The sequence below is a fragment of the Falco rusticolus genome, chromosome 7 (assembly GCF_015220075.1).
Source record: "Falco rusticolus isolate bFalRus1 chromosome 7, bFalRus1.pri, whole genome shotgun sequence".
In the NCBI taxonomy this organism is placed as follows: domain Eukaryota; kingdom Metazoa; phylum Chordata; class Aves; order Falconiformes; family Falconidae; genus Falco; species Falco rusticolus.
The window spans coordinates 1,058,362-1,076,252 of record NC_051193.1 but is presented as its reverse complement, the minus strand read 5'-3'; the positions used below and the strand labels follow the sequence as shown (position 1 = coordinate 1,076,252).

The following is a 17,891-nucleotide window of genomic DNA, read 5'->3' as shown; positions in this document are numbered from 1 at the left end:
AGGAAAGCATTAGGCTTCTGCAAAAAAATGCACCTCCCTCCCCTAGACATTCAAGGTATCCCCTGCAAAATATGGGAAAGGTGGATATTTACCTCCACAAAACATTTATAGTTTTACTTAGACAAAGGGGACTTCTTTTCTTTACCACCTGGATGTCATTTTACTATCACAAGACCCAGGTATCTCTGCCATTTCTAGGCAAGGGAATCAATCCCACAGCACATCATACAAGTCAGAAGCTGCACAGATTCACCCCAGTGTCATGGTTTTCTGTGCTATAAAAGTCATGAAGTGAAATGTAACGATAGTCAGACCTACTACTAATATCAAGCAATAGCAACAGAAGCCAGTGCTGCTTTCCTTCCATCCTTTCCTTGCTACTTCTACTGCACAACCTCGTAACAATTTCAGTTAGTCTACTTTACAGGCAGCTTATTCAAACTGTTGCAATCAAGAAAACACTCATGAAATTTCCTGCTGAGAGTGCAGACCACAAGTTGAGTTCAGATTCCAGTAATAAAATAAAAAAAAGAAACCACACAAACTCAATCAAGGCTTCCACCCACTGAACTCTACAAACCGCCCCTCAACAGGGCAGGAAAACGCTTCAGCTAGTTCCACTTCTATCCAGCCTACACTCCATAACTAACATAGAGCCACTAATGCAGAAGGATATGGGAAATCGCTAGTCAAAGCAATCGATACAAAAACCAGCAAACTGGTATCAATGAGTGAGTCAGACTTCAGGAAGGAAGGAAGGTAACAGAATAAAAACTCCTATTCAGACACTTTTTAGCATGAAGAATTAAAATGGAGTTAATCAAGGTTCAGAATTATGAAGGACATTACTCATGCAGTAACATTGCCCAATACAAAAGAGAAGGAAACTCATCGCTCCACCATGTACGAGCAGTCATCCTACAACTGGACAACTTAATAAACAAAGTGACACAGGCTGACATACCAGCTTAATCAAATCTTATGTTTGAGGGTCAACTGCTTTCTATCAGAGGGCATACAACACACCCTCCATCACACTGTACAGAGGACTTCCTCTGACTCACGTATTAACTATAGCTATAGGACTTGGTGAACCAGTGGGTTGACCTAGGTAGGAAGTCCTAAATTCCTGCGTAAATCAAAGGAAACAAAATACACAAAGCAGTTAAACAGGGTTTGGAAAGACTGCCTAGCTTTTATTCTGCTGTCATGCTGACCAAACTGGTCAAGGAGTCTTTCCTTCAAGTACTGTGGCATAGGTTTTCCAAAGCTAAACAGGAAGCTGAGACATGCTAGTATCAAAACAGACAGTTCAAGACCAACATCTCTGCTGCCTTATAGCCTCTGTGCAGTTTTTTTTTATATAAGCCAGTACATTCGAATAACAAATAAGTAACAACAGAAAAAGAGAGGAAAACCAAGCAGCAGCAAATAGTCATACTCACATAACTGTATTGTCATCAACTAAGATATCACAGCCATGAGCAGGGCATGAAATGGTCTGAAAAAAACCAAAAAGGTTGTGAAAAGAACAGTGTTTATCCTGGTTTTGCATCACAAAGAATTCCAAGGCAACAGACTCACCTACAATCCACAGCAAAAATAGTACATTGGCTCTATCATCAAGTCCCAGATGTGCTACTGTGCACAGCACAATTCCTCCCACCCAGAGCAAAGACACCTGCACAAGTGCCATGTAGTTCCCTCCAGCTTCACCCACAGCAGACTGCAGCTCCCAAAGCTTTAGGGCTTGGGGTTTTTTTTGTTGTTCTTCTGGGGTTTGGTTGTTTGCTGGTTCTTCTTTTTTAAACTTTAGTGGGGAAGAATTCTCCCCTCTCTTTCCCCTTCCTCTCCAATACACAACATTTCCAGAAGTCAGTCATGAGGTAGCAGAGTTGACATTTTACCTGTCCCATGCCTTCCTCCATTATTTTGGTAGTTAAATATTCACTCCAGCACTGCATACAAAACTTGTGTCCACACTCTAGGCCAGTAAAGTACTGCAAGGACAAAAAAGACATTGGATCATTTTATCATGTGGATACACTCAAATCATTTTGCCCTTCTTGATGCTGTGCAGTTTATCACATCTCATCCCTCACACCAAACTTGAGACACTCTTTATTTTGCATCACCACCACTACAGAACATTGCCAATGCAGCTGCAGTCATGCTTTCAAAGCCAGACTTTAATCCCCAACCCTAGCAGCAAGGAAAGGTGTGGCTGACGTTTCCATCCTGCTTGCCTATTTAAATTGGTCCTTGTTTTAGGGGTATATACAGAGCATAGTATGGCTCTCCTCTGTTTTACTCTTGCAAATGAGTAAAATACATGCACCATTGCCACACAGGTCACAGTTACAAGATTATATGGAGTCGTCTTTTTTCCTATTTTTTTTTCCACTTGGCTTGATATCACATGTGGGTGCTGCCCAGAAGTCCCAGAATATGCACACCAGCTATGCACAGCCACTAATTTAGTTCCCTCTTGTGTAGGAAACTAAGTGATCAGCGAGCAGTCTGCCTAACTGGTGAGCACTAAACAACAGAAATAGAATGGTGTGACGCTTTTAATGCGCATGCATAAAGTTTGCCAACTTGCTTGATAAACTTCCCCCTGCAATCCAGATGCTCATCAGATGAAGACACTAAAGATTCTAATTGGCAGGTAAAAATCACGAAACAAAATTCAAATAATGATTAGCTGTTGCAGACAGCAAGAAGGACAACTTCACCTGTGTATGTTACCATCTGCACAGAGTATGTCAGGATATCATCTGGCATTAAATGATTACACAAGCAGTGGAGAGCAAACACTGCTAAGGAAAGACTGAAATAAAGTTACTTTTCTCAGGTCATCTTGAAGGTACTTTATATCCAGCGCCAGGAGCAAGGACAGACTGTATTTGAAACACTTCAGTCATACCACTATGCAGGTTAGTATTTGATGGCTTAGCTTTCCAAACCATCTTATTCTCAGACAGTACGATAAAACAAGAGCTCCACCTTGAGACATCATCAACTTGTATGAAACTCCACAAGTGAAAGAAACCTGTACCCTCTGCAGAGCAGCCAGAACAGCAGCAGGATGCTGGTAATTAAGAAAAAGAGAGTCCATTTTAAGAAAGTGACCTTCTCCCTAAACTGCCTCCTTGACCATTACAGACTCAAGATTATAGCCACCACATTGCCCATTTTGTTCATCCAACACCGATACGTTATGTTGGTTACACTCATCTTTCAATGCTACAGCACTTGGATTGCGCAGGGAAGGAGCTTGTTAGCACCTTCTTCCCACAGCCTCATAATTTTGTGATTCACACTCATCTGGCACTCCTGCCATCACTGAACACACAGGTTTGAACCCGAGGCTTGGAAACATGCTGTGAGGCTGCAGCCAGCAGATTCGACTCTGCCTGCCATGCCTACAGCCTGCCAGAGAGCACTTACCAGAAGCAACAAGGCAGTTAAATCTGACCCGACCAGTCAGCAAGGAGAGAAGCGAGCTGAGCATCTGACTTCATGCCCAGTAAAAACAGAGATACCCACCCAAACCTTTGCTTTCTTTGAAACAAAAAAATAAATAGTGTCAGCCCATGGTTCAAGGAGAGAAGAGGCCAACAGCTACAGAGGTGCCAGGTACACCAACTCCAAGACTGAAAAAAAGAAAAACCTTCAAATTTCTGAACCATTACTGAGCCAGCTAACAAGGTATCTGATGCTCCACAGATGCTGCTGTGACCAAGTGACACCCCCTGGAGATGCAGGGTTGTGGTAGAAAAGCCCCAACATCTGTAACTTTTGGGACACCAACAGCATACAACCATCCCGAAGACAGTACTGACTTTTCCCAGAATGATGGCTTCACCACATGTGATGGGAAGCAAGCACAGACAAGGGGGATCATCCCTTAATCAACCTAAACACTCCTGCAGCAAACACACACAAGGAAGCGCTACAGAACATAGGTAAGCACACATCTTCGTTTAAGACTTGTTTCAGTTACTGCAGGCAGCGAAAAGGTTTGCTAAATGCCCACATAGAAGGGAGCCACCACTTCCTCCCAGGCTGGAAAGAATTCAGAGTATCTTTCAACTAATTTCTTTACTTTGAGGGAGTTCCCAATTATTTTTGGCTAAGCAGACAGCAGATGTCAAGGGAGCAAGCAAAAAGGCTGACATAAAACCATTAAGTGCATCGGGAAACAGCAACTTCTGAAACAGCATGTTATCACAGGGGGTGGCTCTACTTTCACCCTATCTATATACTCATCACCTACCTTCCTTACAAAGCCAAATGCTAGCAGCAGCATGCTGCCATTCGATACCTGTCCCTGCTTGCTCTTCTGGTAGCATCAAACTGATCGAAGAAGGGATCAGCTGCTCCAAGGTGTTTACCATGACAGCCTCACACAGGCTTTCTTTACTTCAGTAACGATGATGACAGCACCAATAGACAAAGTCATGGTAAAATTTCTTAACAGGCATAACTCAAAACTCCCAGCTTTACACAGGCTGAAAGGGGCTCTCAAAAATATGGCTTTGGGGTGTTCGGGACAGGGGAAGCTGACCATTGCACAGGATTTAAAAGCTGAGATTTCTGGCTAGGTATTGAACATAGCTTATCCTTGAATTTGTAATTCACATTGACCAAAACTGCTTCAAAATATATTTCAAACCAGATGGCTTACGGACACCTTAGACAGAAACACTACAGTCTTTTACAGAATAATAAATACTAGTTTTCCTACGTGCTCCATCTTTTACATATGGCAAAGAAACAGAGGTTGCCTCTTGACTTACTCAACACCAAGACACTCCTGCTCACCTGCAACATCTACCTGCTCCATCAGCCAAGAAACTGCTCTTCTAATAACTGAGCTGCTACTATTTTTTATGTGGTATTTGAACCACAAAACCAAGAAGTTAGTGTGCTTTGTGCAGTTCTTTCCAGTAGCTAGAAAAACTGCCTCCCAGGCAGAACACATACCCCTAGCCAGAGGAAAGGCATATTGTTCCCACCTAGCACAGCCACTACATTAAAAAGGGGAGAATAATATATCAGGAACATGAAAACTAAATTAGAAGTTTCCAAGAGGACCTATTCTAGAGATGGACGTTAAGATGCCGAAGATGTGTCCTCCCATTTCTACCCCTAAGTCCTCCTGTTTTCATAAAAATGCTGCATAGCCTAAAATCAAAATTATTTCCTTACTACCTATGTGGAAAGTCTGCCATTATTAATCAACAGGATTTCAGCATAAGTTAAGAGGGTCAAACAAATTTCTCAAGCTTGTCTTTGTTTTTCAAAGCACCTCTTTATACAATGCAAGTAACAATTCTTAACACCTGTTCTCTAAAAAGGAAGTCAGCACACACAAGGCTTAAAAGGAGATGCACAAAGTCTTGTGGTTACTGGCTCAAGAGCAATATGATCTTAACACTGAACATCTCAGTGGCCTGAAAGTGGGCTTTGCTCTGCTCTACCTGCTCCAGAGCAAGGAAAAGGCTTGCAGGTCAGGCTACAGCAGCAAGGGTACTTTATTCAAGGCTACTAATAAATCCCAAAGCTCATAATGGTTTCCATTCTTAAAGAAAGCAAGCTCATAAAACACACCCAGAGCAAGAGTGGAAGCCTTATGTAAGGGCTGCTTTGCTCTCCGAAGGTCAGGCAGACATTATGGTGTTTTGGAGGGTCAGGATAGTTCCACCAGGAACAGTAGGTTCCAATAAAGGAAGAATTCCTCACGTATGTCAGCACCCTGCCTTTTGGCAAAGCCACAAATTCTCATATTCGAATTTTTCCACTAATCTTGTTTTTTTCCAGGATCTCCCATCATTACGTCCTGCCCCTGCAAAGTCACAGCGAGCTGCTTGCCTGTACAAAACACAGTAGAAGGTAGAAGCCTGGACATCCGATTAGCATATGGGGAAGTCCGGTATTTGTCAACAGCTACAAATAAAGTAGCACCATCACCAATCTTACCACAAACCAAAAGGCCGATTTAGAGCCCCAGCAAGCACTTCTACCCTAACCTTTTCTGATAAAGAAGGTATTGCACAAACATCATAAAGGTCGAAAGACATCCATATTGGTTGTGTTTCCCGAACAGCACTTCGTTTTACTCCTACTCCTATTCCGTTTTATTCTAGGCTTTCTAGCTAGACCATTTTGTATCATTATTTATTACTTTCATAAGCTGCTTCCTGTCTTGTTGTTCTGTTTAAGCAAATCCCTTTGCCCATTGTGCTTTTCACATTTTTTTTTCTTTCACATATCATTTATTTGTATGTCTTAATTGGTATCTGACCTTTGCAAAAATCGCTTGGTCTACTGCTTGCTTTTTTTCTGAAGAACTTTACTACAGTGCTACCCAGATCCCAGCATCCTCAAAGGTTTTTGCATAAGGGATAATAATTTTATTTGAAATACAATCCTGTTTCAGGTAATCTAATATTGTTTGAGGTTTATTAAAAAAAAAATTTGTCAAACCACACAGTAAGAATTAAAGAGAATGCATAAAGCACTACAAAATTCTGTGCCCCCTCCATATTACTTGGATCACTGCAGCAGACAAGACATAAGGTTTATTGCATTAAGGAACAATCCAGAACACTGTTTTTTAATGCATATACTACAGACTAGAAGATTCAATTAAAAAAGTGACATATCAGTTTCATTTCAAAGGCTTTTTTTAAAACACTGTTGGAGAAGTCCTCCCAGACTTCTGCCCAAAATGCTGTTTCAGATAGAAAAGTTTGGGGAATTACTGGTCAGATACCATCTTGGGTGCCAGGTACTCACCGAGTTTGGGTAGTTCAGATAGCAGATCTGACAAGGCATATCCTGGGCTGATGACCTTGTGTTCATCTGGCGCGTTCGAGACTTTTTACTTGGATTAATTACATGACACTCTGCAAAGAGCTTCTCCAAGTTGCCATCAAAGTACCTGCAGAACACAAGAGAAGAAGAATTTAAACTACCTTTCCTGTAAGTAATTTTTCAAATTCTATTTGGAAGTTAAATGTACAAAATTTGTCTTCATATTTCAAAAAAACACCTGCTACTTTTAACAAACTCTTCACTAACTTAATACAACACAACCCTGACCACAGACATATAAGACAACTACATTTCAGAGATTCTGGATTGAATTTCACACTCCTGAAAATTCAAGCACCTTCAATTCTTCAGCTGCATTTCAAGTAATTCATGGTTCTCCACAGTGATTACTTTGCATTAAAACTCCAGGACAGGAAACTAGAACAAGGATGTCCTATTTCACAGTCCAGGTATCAGGACACCTTTCTAAGTTCAACTCTCCTTTCAGCTTAAGCCTTACATTTTTTCCTAGTATTCTAATCACCAAAACATTAAAGAGGAGGCACGAAGCAGCAATCAGTTACACTTTGTGATCCAGCAGGTCCCTAGTTCCTGTACTTTATGTTTTCCTCCATGTACTCACTCTACAGAGTAAGTGTGCCCCAAAGAGGTTCTGACTTCAATTTTGGTACTTCCTTCTCTGATCTAAGGAGAAATGCGTCAGCAGTCAGACACTTGGTTCAGCTGATAGAGCACTTCTTCATGGTCACCTGTCTCCAGTTAAGGCAACTGCAGGACTGCCTTTCACACACTTCAGTCATCTCCAGAGTTCAGCAACAACTGCTGCTCGGTCTGGACTCTGACCTCCAGTGAGACTAGTCTTCAATTTCACACTGAACACCCTGCCCACATCCAAAGCTTGCACAGTCCATCTCTTGGGCCTAAATCTTAGCCATTTAAGTCCTTTTGTCTCCAGTCAACCTGGGATATTTTAACAACCTCCTAAGAATATACAATTCCAAGTTTACAGTGCTTCCAAAGATAAGTATCTCGGAATCTAGGTATCAAGGCACATAAACTCATCACAAACCAACCAAACAAACAACAAAAAAAATCTGCTGTCCACAGTAGATAGAAGAGAACCAAGACCTTCTGCTGAGATAAGAAGATAGTAGCTGTATCTCAGAAATGTGGGACTAGACCTAGTACACAGTATCTAACCAAAACACCTCTGGCTAGATCATCTTATCCTGCAGTACTCCAAAAAGCGACAAATCTTTAGCAGCTCTCTTACAGCATTACCTACCAACAAAACTTGACTTAAAAATTATTCATTTCACAGCTGGTTCATATGTTCTTGATGCACTTCACATACTTTAGATCTTAATTTTCAGGACACTGAATTTTGAAGGTAGTGGTGAATTCTGGCATTGCAGCACACGTGAAGCTTTGCCACTGTTCTTCAATGTTACCTCAGGGATTTAACTCAACCAAGTTATTTTGTTTGCCTTCAGGATTACTTAATATCTAGAAATTTTATCAAGCAAATTCAGTGCAGTCCCATTATAGGCAGTATTTTTTTATTCAAGTCATGGATAAATACTAACGCCACAAAACATTTCCAGCCTTCAAACTGTTCTTACATGGCGTACTATCAGTGTAGGCCATCCCCCATTGAAAAAGAGCAAAGTCGGGTGTGATGTTTGCAAAGAAAATAGTTTTGAAGTCAAATGCTATGATGCAACTTTAATACTGGCATTCGTGGTCAGCTAAATGCTTATGGAAATAGCGGAGACACTTGTAATGGTGGGCTGTCTTTTAAGGGTGCATATCCACATCAGGAACCTGGCTTTACCACTTGTACCAGGCACTTCTATTTTTATGAAGTCTGCAAAAGCTACTCTTCTGAGCCATGACACCTACTGCCCTACACCAAGACAGGAAGTCGCCAACAACTACTTTTCACCTGGAATTACCTATCCCTTCTAAATACCAATGGGTAACTAATTCAGAACCACCACACCCTTTCCAGGCTTTCAGTTGTTTCCCAATAGCAGGTAGAAAACAAGTGACCTGACATTGCGTGTTTCTTAGGGCTAAAGGCTAGCGGTAAAGTTAACTCTAGTAAGATGCACAGATTGGAGTCTTTAGCCAGTTCAAACATTTCCAAAGTACCGACACAGTTCAAAGTATGCACATGCTTGCATTTTGGTACAACAGCCACAGCCCATATAAAATCATTTCCATATCAAATGCCTGGTCCCTCCCTACTCTTACACAGGCAGTAAGACACTCAGCCAGCGCCACACAGATGATGGAAATAATGTTAAGTCTAAGATAACAAATCTGCACTCTTAAGTCTTACAATATTCACTCTGCTCTTTGGGATCATGATCATCACTTGTAAGCCTCCCCAGTGTTGAGGAGAAATGGGGTACTGCATATGTTTTAATGCATTTGCTTTCTCTGCTGCACCAGGGTGTGCTAAGCAAGTAATTTCTACATATCTCTCTCGGACTCAAAATCATGCTGTCACTGGACAATAAGAACTCCAGAAAACACAGAAAAAAACCTGGATCTCCCTGAAAACACACAGTTCCAATAGATGCTCCAACACCTCCCTAACTGCTCCACCACTCCTTATGCAAACACACCAAGCGCCTACTCAGGAGACTGTTCCAGTTCCTTCAACGGTTAGGAACAAACCTTAATTCCAATTACCATGCCTTTTTTCCCCTTGTTCAAGCATTAACACACACCATCCATTTAAGCAGATCTCCCTTCTCCTTTCCCATGTTCTTCCGTCAAAGGATTCACAGACATCAGCTTCTCACATGATATTTCTCCACTGTCCAGCAAATTTCCTCAACCACCAGTTTCTATTTCCATTCATTCTCCTTGAACTCAAGGAGACCAAAACAAATGCAATTCCAGTGAAGATTTTACCACAATCTCATACAATTTCACCTATGTTTCTCCTGCAGATCTCTCACTTAATGCATCCCAAACAATGTCTACCTTTCTCCAGAAGTCCTTCATGGTAGCATCTTCATTTTAATCTCTTACTAGAAACTCCATATTGGTTTCCACCTCTGTTCTAATGAGACCTATCGTAAAACTTTGTACCGCTTTTGTTGCTAGGATCCTCTCAGCTGTCTGGGGGTTTTGCCTATATGACGTCTGGATCCTTCTCTGAACCAAATGCCTCCAAACAGATTTGTGCCAAGTCATTCATTAACACTAACCAACATTCATCCCAAAGTTAACCAATAAGAGACTTACCAAAGGTTCCATCTAGCCTGCCACTTCCCTTTTGAGCAAAGTAATTCCATACACACCATACTAATAGCTGAACTCGATGTGTGCCCTGTATTTTATATAGTACAGTTGCATGCTATCATCACTGCTGTGAAGTGTGGGATAAAAATCCCTTAATTCCCTTCTCACTTCCTTCACAACTCCAGGGGTTTTGATTTTTCCTTAAGTTGTCACCATTGCTTTTAGGTAGCTCAGTCCTTATTTTCATCTTAGGGAGGAGTGCAGCACCTTTATCAGCTTTTTTTAATCCTCTGCCCTCTTCTCCCTTTGCAATGCAGTCATTCAGTAATTCTAGCACTTCTGATACTTGAGAAATACTACAGTCTATTCAACCAACATTATTAGGCTCTTTGCTCAACATAGCTGAATTCAATAACTGGTTCTAATAGTTTTTCAAAATTCATTCTCTTCATCGTAAAGTTGTTTCCTCTGCTATTTTAAAATAGACACACCAGGAAATCATTTTCAAGTTCTACTATGATTTCTTCACTGCTTACCAACACCAAATCCGTAAATAGTATCAAGTCTTTTTGACAAAGGGATCAAGCTGTCAGCTTCTTTATTTCCTCAAAATTTCCGCCTGCTGTTGATAACTGCCTCATCACAATTCTCTAGACATAATCTAATCCTATCCAAGGGAGGATCCAAGACAAATACCCAAAACCCCTTTTCACTGGAGGGGGGGGGGGGGAAGGTGGCTTCTGGTACATACTTTGGGATACTCAGTCTCTCAGATACAAAGAGCATTTGTGAATATCAAGAGAGTCACTGTACTCACAGTAAAAGATATCTTCACAGCAAAATGCCTGCCATACGCAATTTTTCACCTGTTCGGCCTCTGGTGAACAGTGTTAAGTACTTACTTGCCCAAAGGAAAGCAGCCAGCCAGGTACCTACAGTGAAGAGTCAGACCCTGAGTGCAAGGGGAAGAGGCAATCTGGGCCAGCAGCCAAGCCACCAGGGCTCCTGGCACCTGTCCTCTGCTCAGTGGGAACAGAGACTTGCAGCCACCAAAATAAGCACCTAACAAGGGACTGCAATACTTCTGTCTGTACCTCCAAGAATTAAATTGGGCCTTCAGTTACATGCTGAAATATTTTTCTTTTTTTAAAAAGTGACCAGGGGAAGGTACATAAAGCAGTAGAGCTGCATTTTAGTCTCTTCACCATGAGGACATTCATCCCCAAAACTCCCCTCAGGAGGGACAGATGCTATCAGCCCTAATAAAATTATAAGGTAATCGAGATAAAGTTAGAAGCTAAAGCACTTCCTTTACTTATTTCTGAGGTTACCTGGTGTATCTGCACCTGCTAGTCTCCTGCCTCTATTAATCAAGCTTGTGAGACAGAGGAAAACAGTATTTAACATCTTTATTCTCCAAAACACATGCAATACATCAGAATCTGTACTCAAGTACTTCCCACACTACCCACTCCCATACTACAAACAAATCCACCCCAAAACACCTATTTTGCTTTCAGACACAGTCAAATTAGTGCTTCACCAATGGGATAGCCACAATTGAAGAACTGCCCTATTGCTTCATTGTAAGTGGAATAAATACCTGTAACATATCTGCCATGCAATTACTTCATGACAAAGCTGGCACAGACAATAATAACCTGTTTATTAAAAACATGCATAACAATACAAAAAAGCAACGAAGAGGTTTTCATGTTTTAAAACACAGAAATTTTCATCTCACAAGGTCAGACCTCACCACACTCAACACTTATCAAGAAAAAAGAAGCCACTTGATTTATCTGCTTTACTACAGGCAAAGTTTGATAAGGCTGCCTGTCAGGTCATGCTGACTCACGATGAACTAGGGTAAAACAGACACTGGCTAGGTACCGAAAATACATGCTATTAAGCAACTAAGTTCAAGCTCTGACTTGGTGTGAAATTAGGCACCAAAAATTGCACCCAAACATTACATCTTAGCAAGCATTAAACCCACCCAGACTGCAGGCAACAACAGGAATTTCCTGGGAAGTCTTCCTAATGGTTATTAAGAGTAAAAGAGACCAAATTTATACCAGTTCAACCTAAAGTAAGAGTACACCAAGGAAAAAGAAAAAAAAAAAAAACACACACAACACAACACCCAACATTTAAGCCTCCAACAGTGTTACAGAACATGGGTTCACTTGGCATCAAAGAAGACTGCGTGTAAGCACTTTTACTTGGCACCTGCCCTGGCTCCCCAGTATGAGCAGATGCTCCAACCCCGGGGTCAAGCTCTGCCCGGGTTTAGCCCACACTGCAATGGGTGCACATCCACAGGCAAGCCAGCACATAAATTCAGCTATTAGTAAGCCAGAGGTTCCCAGACACAAGACTTCTTTTGGGTCAGACACTGAAGACTCAGCGAACGGACAGTGTTACTTTTTCAAGTAAAATATAAGGTTTGGGGGTTTTCCCCTTTAAATTAGTGTTTAACTTTATTTTTTTTTTTTGTCCAATTAGAACATGCCTTTCTACCTCACCACAAACGCTTCACAGTTTCTCAGCTCATTTACACTAGCACAATGCTGCTCTAAGTTTTGCTGGACACACACAAAGCCAAGCAAGTCTCAAAAGTGATTGCTGTTTTGAAAGAATAATCAAGTCTAAATTTGGGCTTACTGATCTTGTCATGTTTGTCTAAGCAAGAGCCACCTCTATTTTAGCAAAACAATGTGAGGTACAGCTAGCTCATGGCATTACTTCCAGCTCCATCGCTATCAAACTGATTGGTTTTCATCCTGGCTGCTGAAGTAATCACCTGCCTCTCACCCTTGCCTTCACCTATCACTTGCAGCAATGACAAAATCTTCCAACACTAAGAGCCAGCTCTCAGCCTCTTCCCTAGCCTCCTGCTCCTGCCTTAACACCGCTGAGCATCAGCAGAGTGCTGCAAAAGGCTTCATGGAAGCTATTTGGTGAAGTAGTGACAGAAAGCAGCACCAGCTACTTGAGAGAAAAAGGTTTTAAATGTTTTTCTAATACAACAGGACATTATTCAGCAGCGAAATCGTGAAATATGTCTGCATAAGCAAGGATCACACATTACTCACAGGAGTAATCCTATAGAATTAAGATAAGTATTTTAATGAATATGTACCAAGAGTACATGTTTACCTGTGGACTTTGTAAATATTTATGTTTACTTAAAGTGTTTGGTTGGAAACTGTAATAGCCTTAACAATACCACCTCACACAGAAGCAGCTGACACCCTCCTTCAAAAAAACCCACGGACCAATTTTATTTTTTTTTTTAAAAAATTATTTACGGCAGCCTTAAACAAGCTTTCAGTGAGAAGGGAAACAAACCTATTGAATAAAGGGATGACATTTCAGTACACTTACACAGAGGTATCTCAAAGTGAGATGGAGGTAGCCAAGGAGACTGAACTTTAGCCTGACCAAAAGAACCAGCACAAGAAGCTCAAAGAAGTGAACACAAGTTACAGAGAAGGAACTAAATCAGAATGCTTAACAGTTGTCATCAGACTTAAATAGCCTCAATGTAACTATATTTGTTACACAACGCTTCCGTACTTCCAACATTAAGTAAAAGAGGTCAATCTCAGGAAAATAAAGCAAAGTCTAAAAAGCTTTGAAAAAAAAAAAAACTTCAGAAGGAAAAAAAAAAATCTAGGCCAAACAAAACTAAAGAGATACCTGAGCACCATCACTAGCTGAAAACGTTACATAAAGGGGGTTAAAGGTGTCCTAAATCCATTAGCCCAGAACAGCAGAAATATTTAAACTCCAAACCCATCTACTAGCAGACTGGAAATCTGTTCTCTTCCAGACTTGCACCGTGCATGACAGAATACCAAGCTACACTGACTCAGCCCATAGCACAGCACAAAGCGCCTACAGGCTGTTAAGCAGTACTTAACAATTCAACAGTACTACCAACAATTCTGTTTTACCAGCTAGAAAGCATCCTATCTTCTCATACCCTGATCATCAGGCAAAGGAAACAGTAATTGAAAGCCAAACAATCCTACCAGGCACCAGAGTCCTCCTGCCCTCACCCCCACCCACTCATTTATGTCTCCTAACACTTCTTAAGACCAGCAAAAGCTGTAACAACCAGTAAGTCCCTGTACTGCCTTCTGATCCAGACTACTCTCCTAATACTCCACTTCAACAGAATTCTCCAGTTCCCTCACATTCTTTTCAATAGCAACAATGCACTGGAAAAAAAAAACCAAAAAGTGCATTACCACTTCAGCTGGACTTCGCTTCCTCTGTATAATAATGAACTATAAAAAGTACCTTTACCAGCTACACTCCCCAAAAGCTAGAAATCAAAGATCATAAATACCCATAAAATGCTCTGCTCTGAGAGGGAGGCAAAATTCAGATCCCAATTGACACACTCACTAAAGAAAACCTAGAGCTGCAAAGATGAAGGCAAGGCAGATGCACTTTACCAGTACCCTTATTCAGTCAAGAACAGTGTATTCTCGGCAAAACTAACAAATAAACATCAGGAATACACATGCTAGCACTGTATGCAAGACCAACTAAACCCAAATCCAAAACAGTTGCCACACAACAGGAACCTGTTCCTGCTTGCTTGCTTTCAGAGCCTGTGAAAATGCTTCACCTGTATGTGTTCCAGCTGGAAGGCACTGCTTTGTCCAATGGGCAACTATCTTCCAAAACTTCTCCGAAGTCTAATGCCTAATAGGTATTAATATTAAAACAAGGACTCACTCTTAGCCAATAAAGGCTACAGAAAGGGGAACATTTAGAGCTTGCAGAGAAGATTCTCCTGGCACATACTGTGCATTCATCCACTCTCACGTTAATCTGATAATAAACATTTCTTGCAGCTCTAAAGCAAAACGTGGCATGCTAAGATGGCTGCTTACCTCTCCATCAGCTTCTCTTTATCCCAGTTGAAATGGCTAAGCAGTATTCGAGTGATAGTCGCTGGATTCTAGAAGAAAGAAAAAAAGAATAATAAATAATTGATTAACTGCTTGACCATGCTGGTCTACTATTATGAAAGCATCAAGTAGAGTTTTGAATACATACTGATAAACTGTGCAGACAATCAACTACCATATACTGGAAAGTGGTTTGACCTGAGAGATAGAAAAATTAAAATAAAGGAAAAGACCTATATAAAATGAGACCAAGATGAACACTTAGGAAACAGGTTAGTTACTGCTACCGCAGATGCTTAAGTGCCAACATCTCCATGTAAACAATATAAACCGACCCCCACCCCCCAAAAAAAGGCAAGAAGGGCTAAATGCCATCCATCCTACCATTTCTGCCACAACCTCCACACCATTTGCAGAACAAGAATATTCCATGTTTGTCCTAGCCCCAGCCACCAAAACCCTTGGGCTGAAGACTCTCCCATTAAGTAAATGGCTGCCAATGTAAGATGACTGTCTTTTTGAAGTCCCCAGGTGTTCCTGAAGCACCCGGAGATCCAGAAAATACTATGCAACTATATAACTAAGGAAAGAAATACACCCTAGAAAGGTCAGAAATAGGATCAAAAGCTGATTTTCACCTGTGTACAAGTTTTTCTTCCAACTAAATCTGTATCATCAGCCAAGGATTGGGTTATACGAGCAGAAAAGCATAACAAAACATATAGCTTCTGTTACACCCGAGAACCATGGTTTAGCTCTCCAAATTCAGACACTCTGGGCTCAGTTTTAGAACCATTTACATGCAGAGGCAACAGTGAGCACTGAGAGCAGCTACATGTGCTTTGCCATTTGACACCAAAATGGAAGTTTGCCTTAGGGCAAATTTTTAGTGGACACTCTGAAGCTGTTGAAAAGTAGGACATAAACTAGCAATGTGATTTTCTGAGCCTGCAAGCTACAGCTACAACTTGAAGATGCCAAAAGCCAATGCTGCCACCCAAAGCAGTGATCCCACCCCATCCTTACCCTCAGCTGCACGCTTGCATGTCCTGCGCTCACCAGTCCATGCTAGTACAGCCATCTTATATTGCAATACTGCAAGTAACTGGCTTCAAAATGGATCTTTTTCTTTTCCTTCAAGTTGTTTTCTAACCAAATCAGCTCCCCAATTTATTTGATTGCCTGACCATACAAACAGCTGCATTAGCACATGGGAGAGGACAGAAAGGGAAAGCAGAACAGCATCTTTGAGCAAGTGACACCAACAAAACATTCACTGAAATAAAATTCACCGAAAAAAAAGTCCTAGGATCAAAATGTAAGCACAAAGAACTAGTCTTGTGGTTTATAGTATAAAAAGTGACACACCTCTCTTTCTGCAGCATGTTCTTATTCTTATTAATGCCAGCACACCTGTTTCAGGTGAAATTAAGAATTTCTTCCAGCTTAAAAAGCCCATGTGAACAAAAGCAGCTTTAGAAAGGTTAGACCAGATCCCTCATCCAGTCCATGTGGAGCCCTATAAACAGCTGGGACAGCAAATCTGCTACACAATACGGGGCAGGAAAACCAGAAACTGGTATTGCCAAACACACTACATTGTGAAAACGTGGCCACTGTCCATCTTTGAACAATTCTCTTAGGTGATATGGATCCATGCTCTTAACTGTAATAACACAATGAGGTGCCTGACTGACAACCACATGCGACTGGCCATTACAAACCAGCGAGGCAGCACCCCGACCTTCAGCACACTAGTAAGAGTCAGCGTAACAGCACTGCAGCCACCTGCTACCGAGGCAACCCCATTTTTGGGCAGATTTATCCATTTCCTTGTGTTGAAAGCAGTGATGGTGCAGCTTCAGGACAAGCTGGACTAACTCACTGCTCTGATGAGTTATTTTCCCCTCTTAGTAGGCTCTCAGCCAAAGTAGCAAGCTGATACACCTCGCAGTGCAAAAGCAATGCAGATACACCCCGGTATGCACCCTGAAGCAAGGGTCGACAGAGAGGCTCTTCAGGCAACAAGAAAGTCTTTGCAAGGAGCTACATCCTGAACTTCTGCCCTGGCAGTGAGGCCAACAAGTGCCCTGCCCAGTCAACACTGTTCAAGGTGCTACAGCAATGCAGCAATCACACTAAACCAGCATGGAACCCCATTTAAAGTTAAACAAAAAAAAAAAAAATCTGGAAAAGCTTTCTGATAGCATCAATCCCTGATCCAGCCCAGCACACAGTGGCACAGAGCCCATGCCAGCACTGCAGACAGAAGGGAACAAGCAGTTGAAATATTTCAATTCAGTCCTGCCACCAAGAAGCTGTATGGGAATTTAAGGGTCTCTGTCATCAAAAGGCTACTTCAGCTCCAGGGAGGAGGACTTCAGCCTCTTTCAGAGCTTTAGTTTTTGATCTTTCTAGGTTACTTTATATTTGGGTCTCCACAACACCTTTTTCTGTCATACTACACTGTATTATGCAGCAGTATCTAAAGGAGCTCTTAACAGCTCACAAACATGCTTCCTAAGAGCAAACTAATCAAAGATGAAAATATAATTTAGTAACTGACCTTATTTCTATATTATCTTGGTTATGATACCAGCTCCTATAGTCTGTACAACTTTTATTTTAAAAATATTTCCATGGTCTAGGACAAGACTTGCCTCAAACCAGGGAATCTCCTGCTAAATATATCAGGCAGGCAGCACATACAGGTTTCTCTGTGTAATCCCTTCAGCACTGTCACATCTACAAAGCACATTACTTGAGCCCCTCACCCCTGCCATGCTCTAGTTACAAACAAGTTTCAGATAGTAAAGCATGCAGCTCTTCTCAAACATAAGGATTCTTCACTCAGCCCAG

At 41.4% G+C, this 17,891-nt stretch overlaps 1 protein-coding gene across 12 annotated transcripts in view; it reads right to left on the bottom strand.

Moving 5' to 3' along the window:
- The window catches only part of ARIH1 (ariadne RBR E3 ubiquitin protein ligase 1), a 62,235-nt gene that overhangs the window by 21,388 nt on the left and 22,956 nt on the right, over positions 1 to 17,891 (bottom strand). For 9 of the 12 annotated variants that reach the window (XR_005105317.1, XM_037394656.1, XM_037394648.1 and 6 more), the window contains exons 2-5: positions 15,015 to 15,082; positions 6,805 to 6,949; positions 1,908 to 2,000; positions 1,446 to 1,501 (exon numbers count right to left, since the gene is read on the bottom strand). Coding sequence is in view for 11 of the 12 variants with exons in the window: in XM_037394656.1 (XP_037250553.1) it covers positions 1,446 to 1,501; positions 1,908 to 2,000; positions 6,805 to 6,949; positions 15,015 to 15,082 (362 nt within the window). In the remaining variant the exon portion in view is untranslated. Of the gene's footprint in view, positions 1 to 1,445; positions 1,502 to 1,907; positions 2,001 to 6,804; positions 6,950 to 10,918; positions 10,941 to 11,704; positions 11,797 to 12,100; positions 12,274 to 15,014; positions 15,083 to 17,891 lie in introns of those variants that run through there. The other 3 variants (XM_037394654.1, XM_037394653.1, XM_037394655.1) reach the window with 3 other exon arrangements.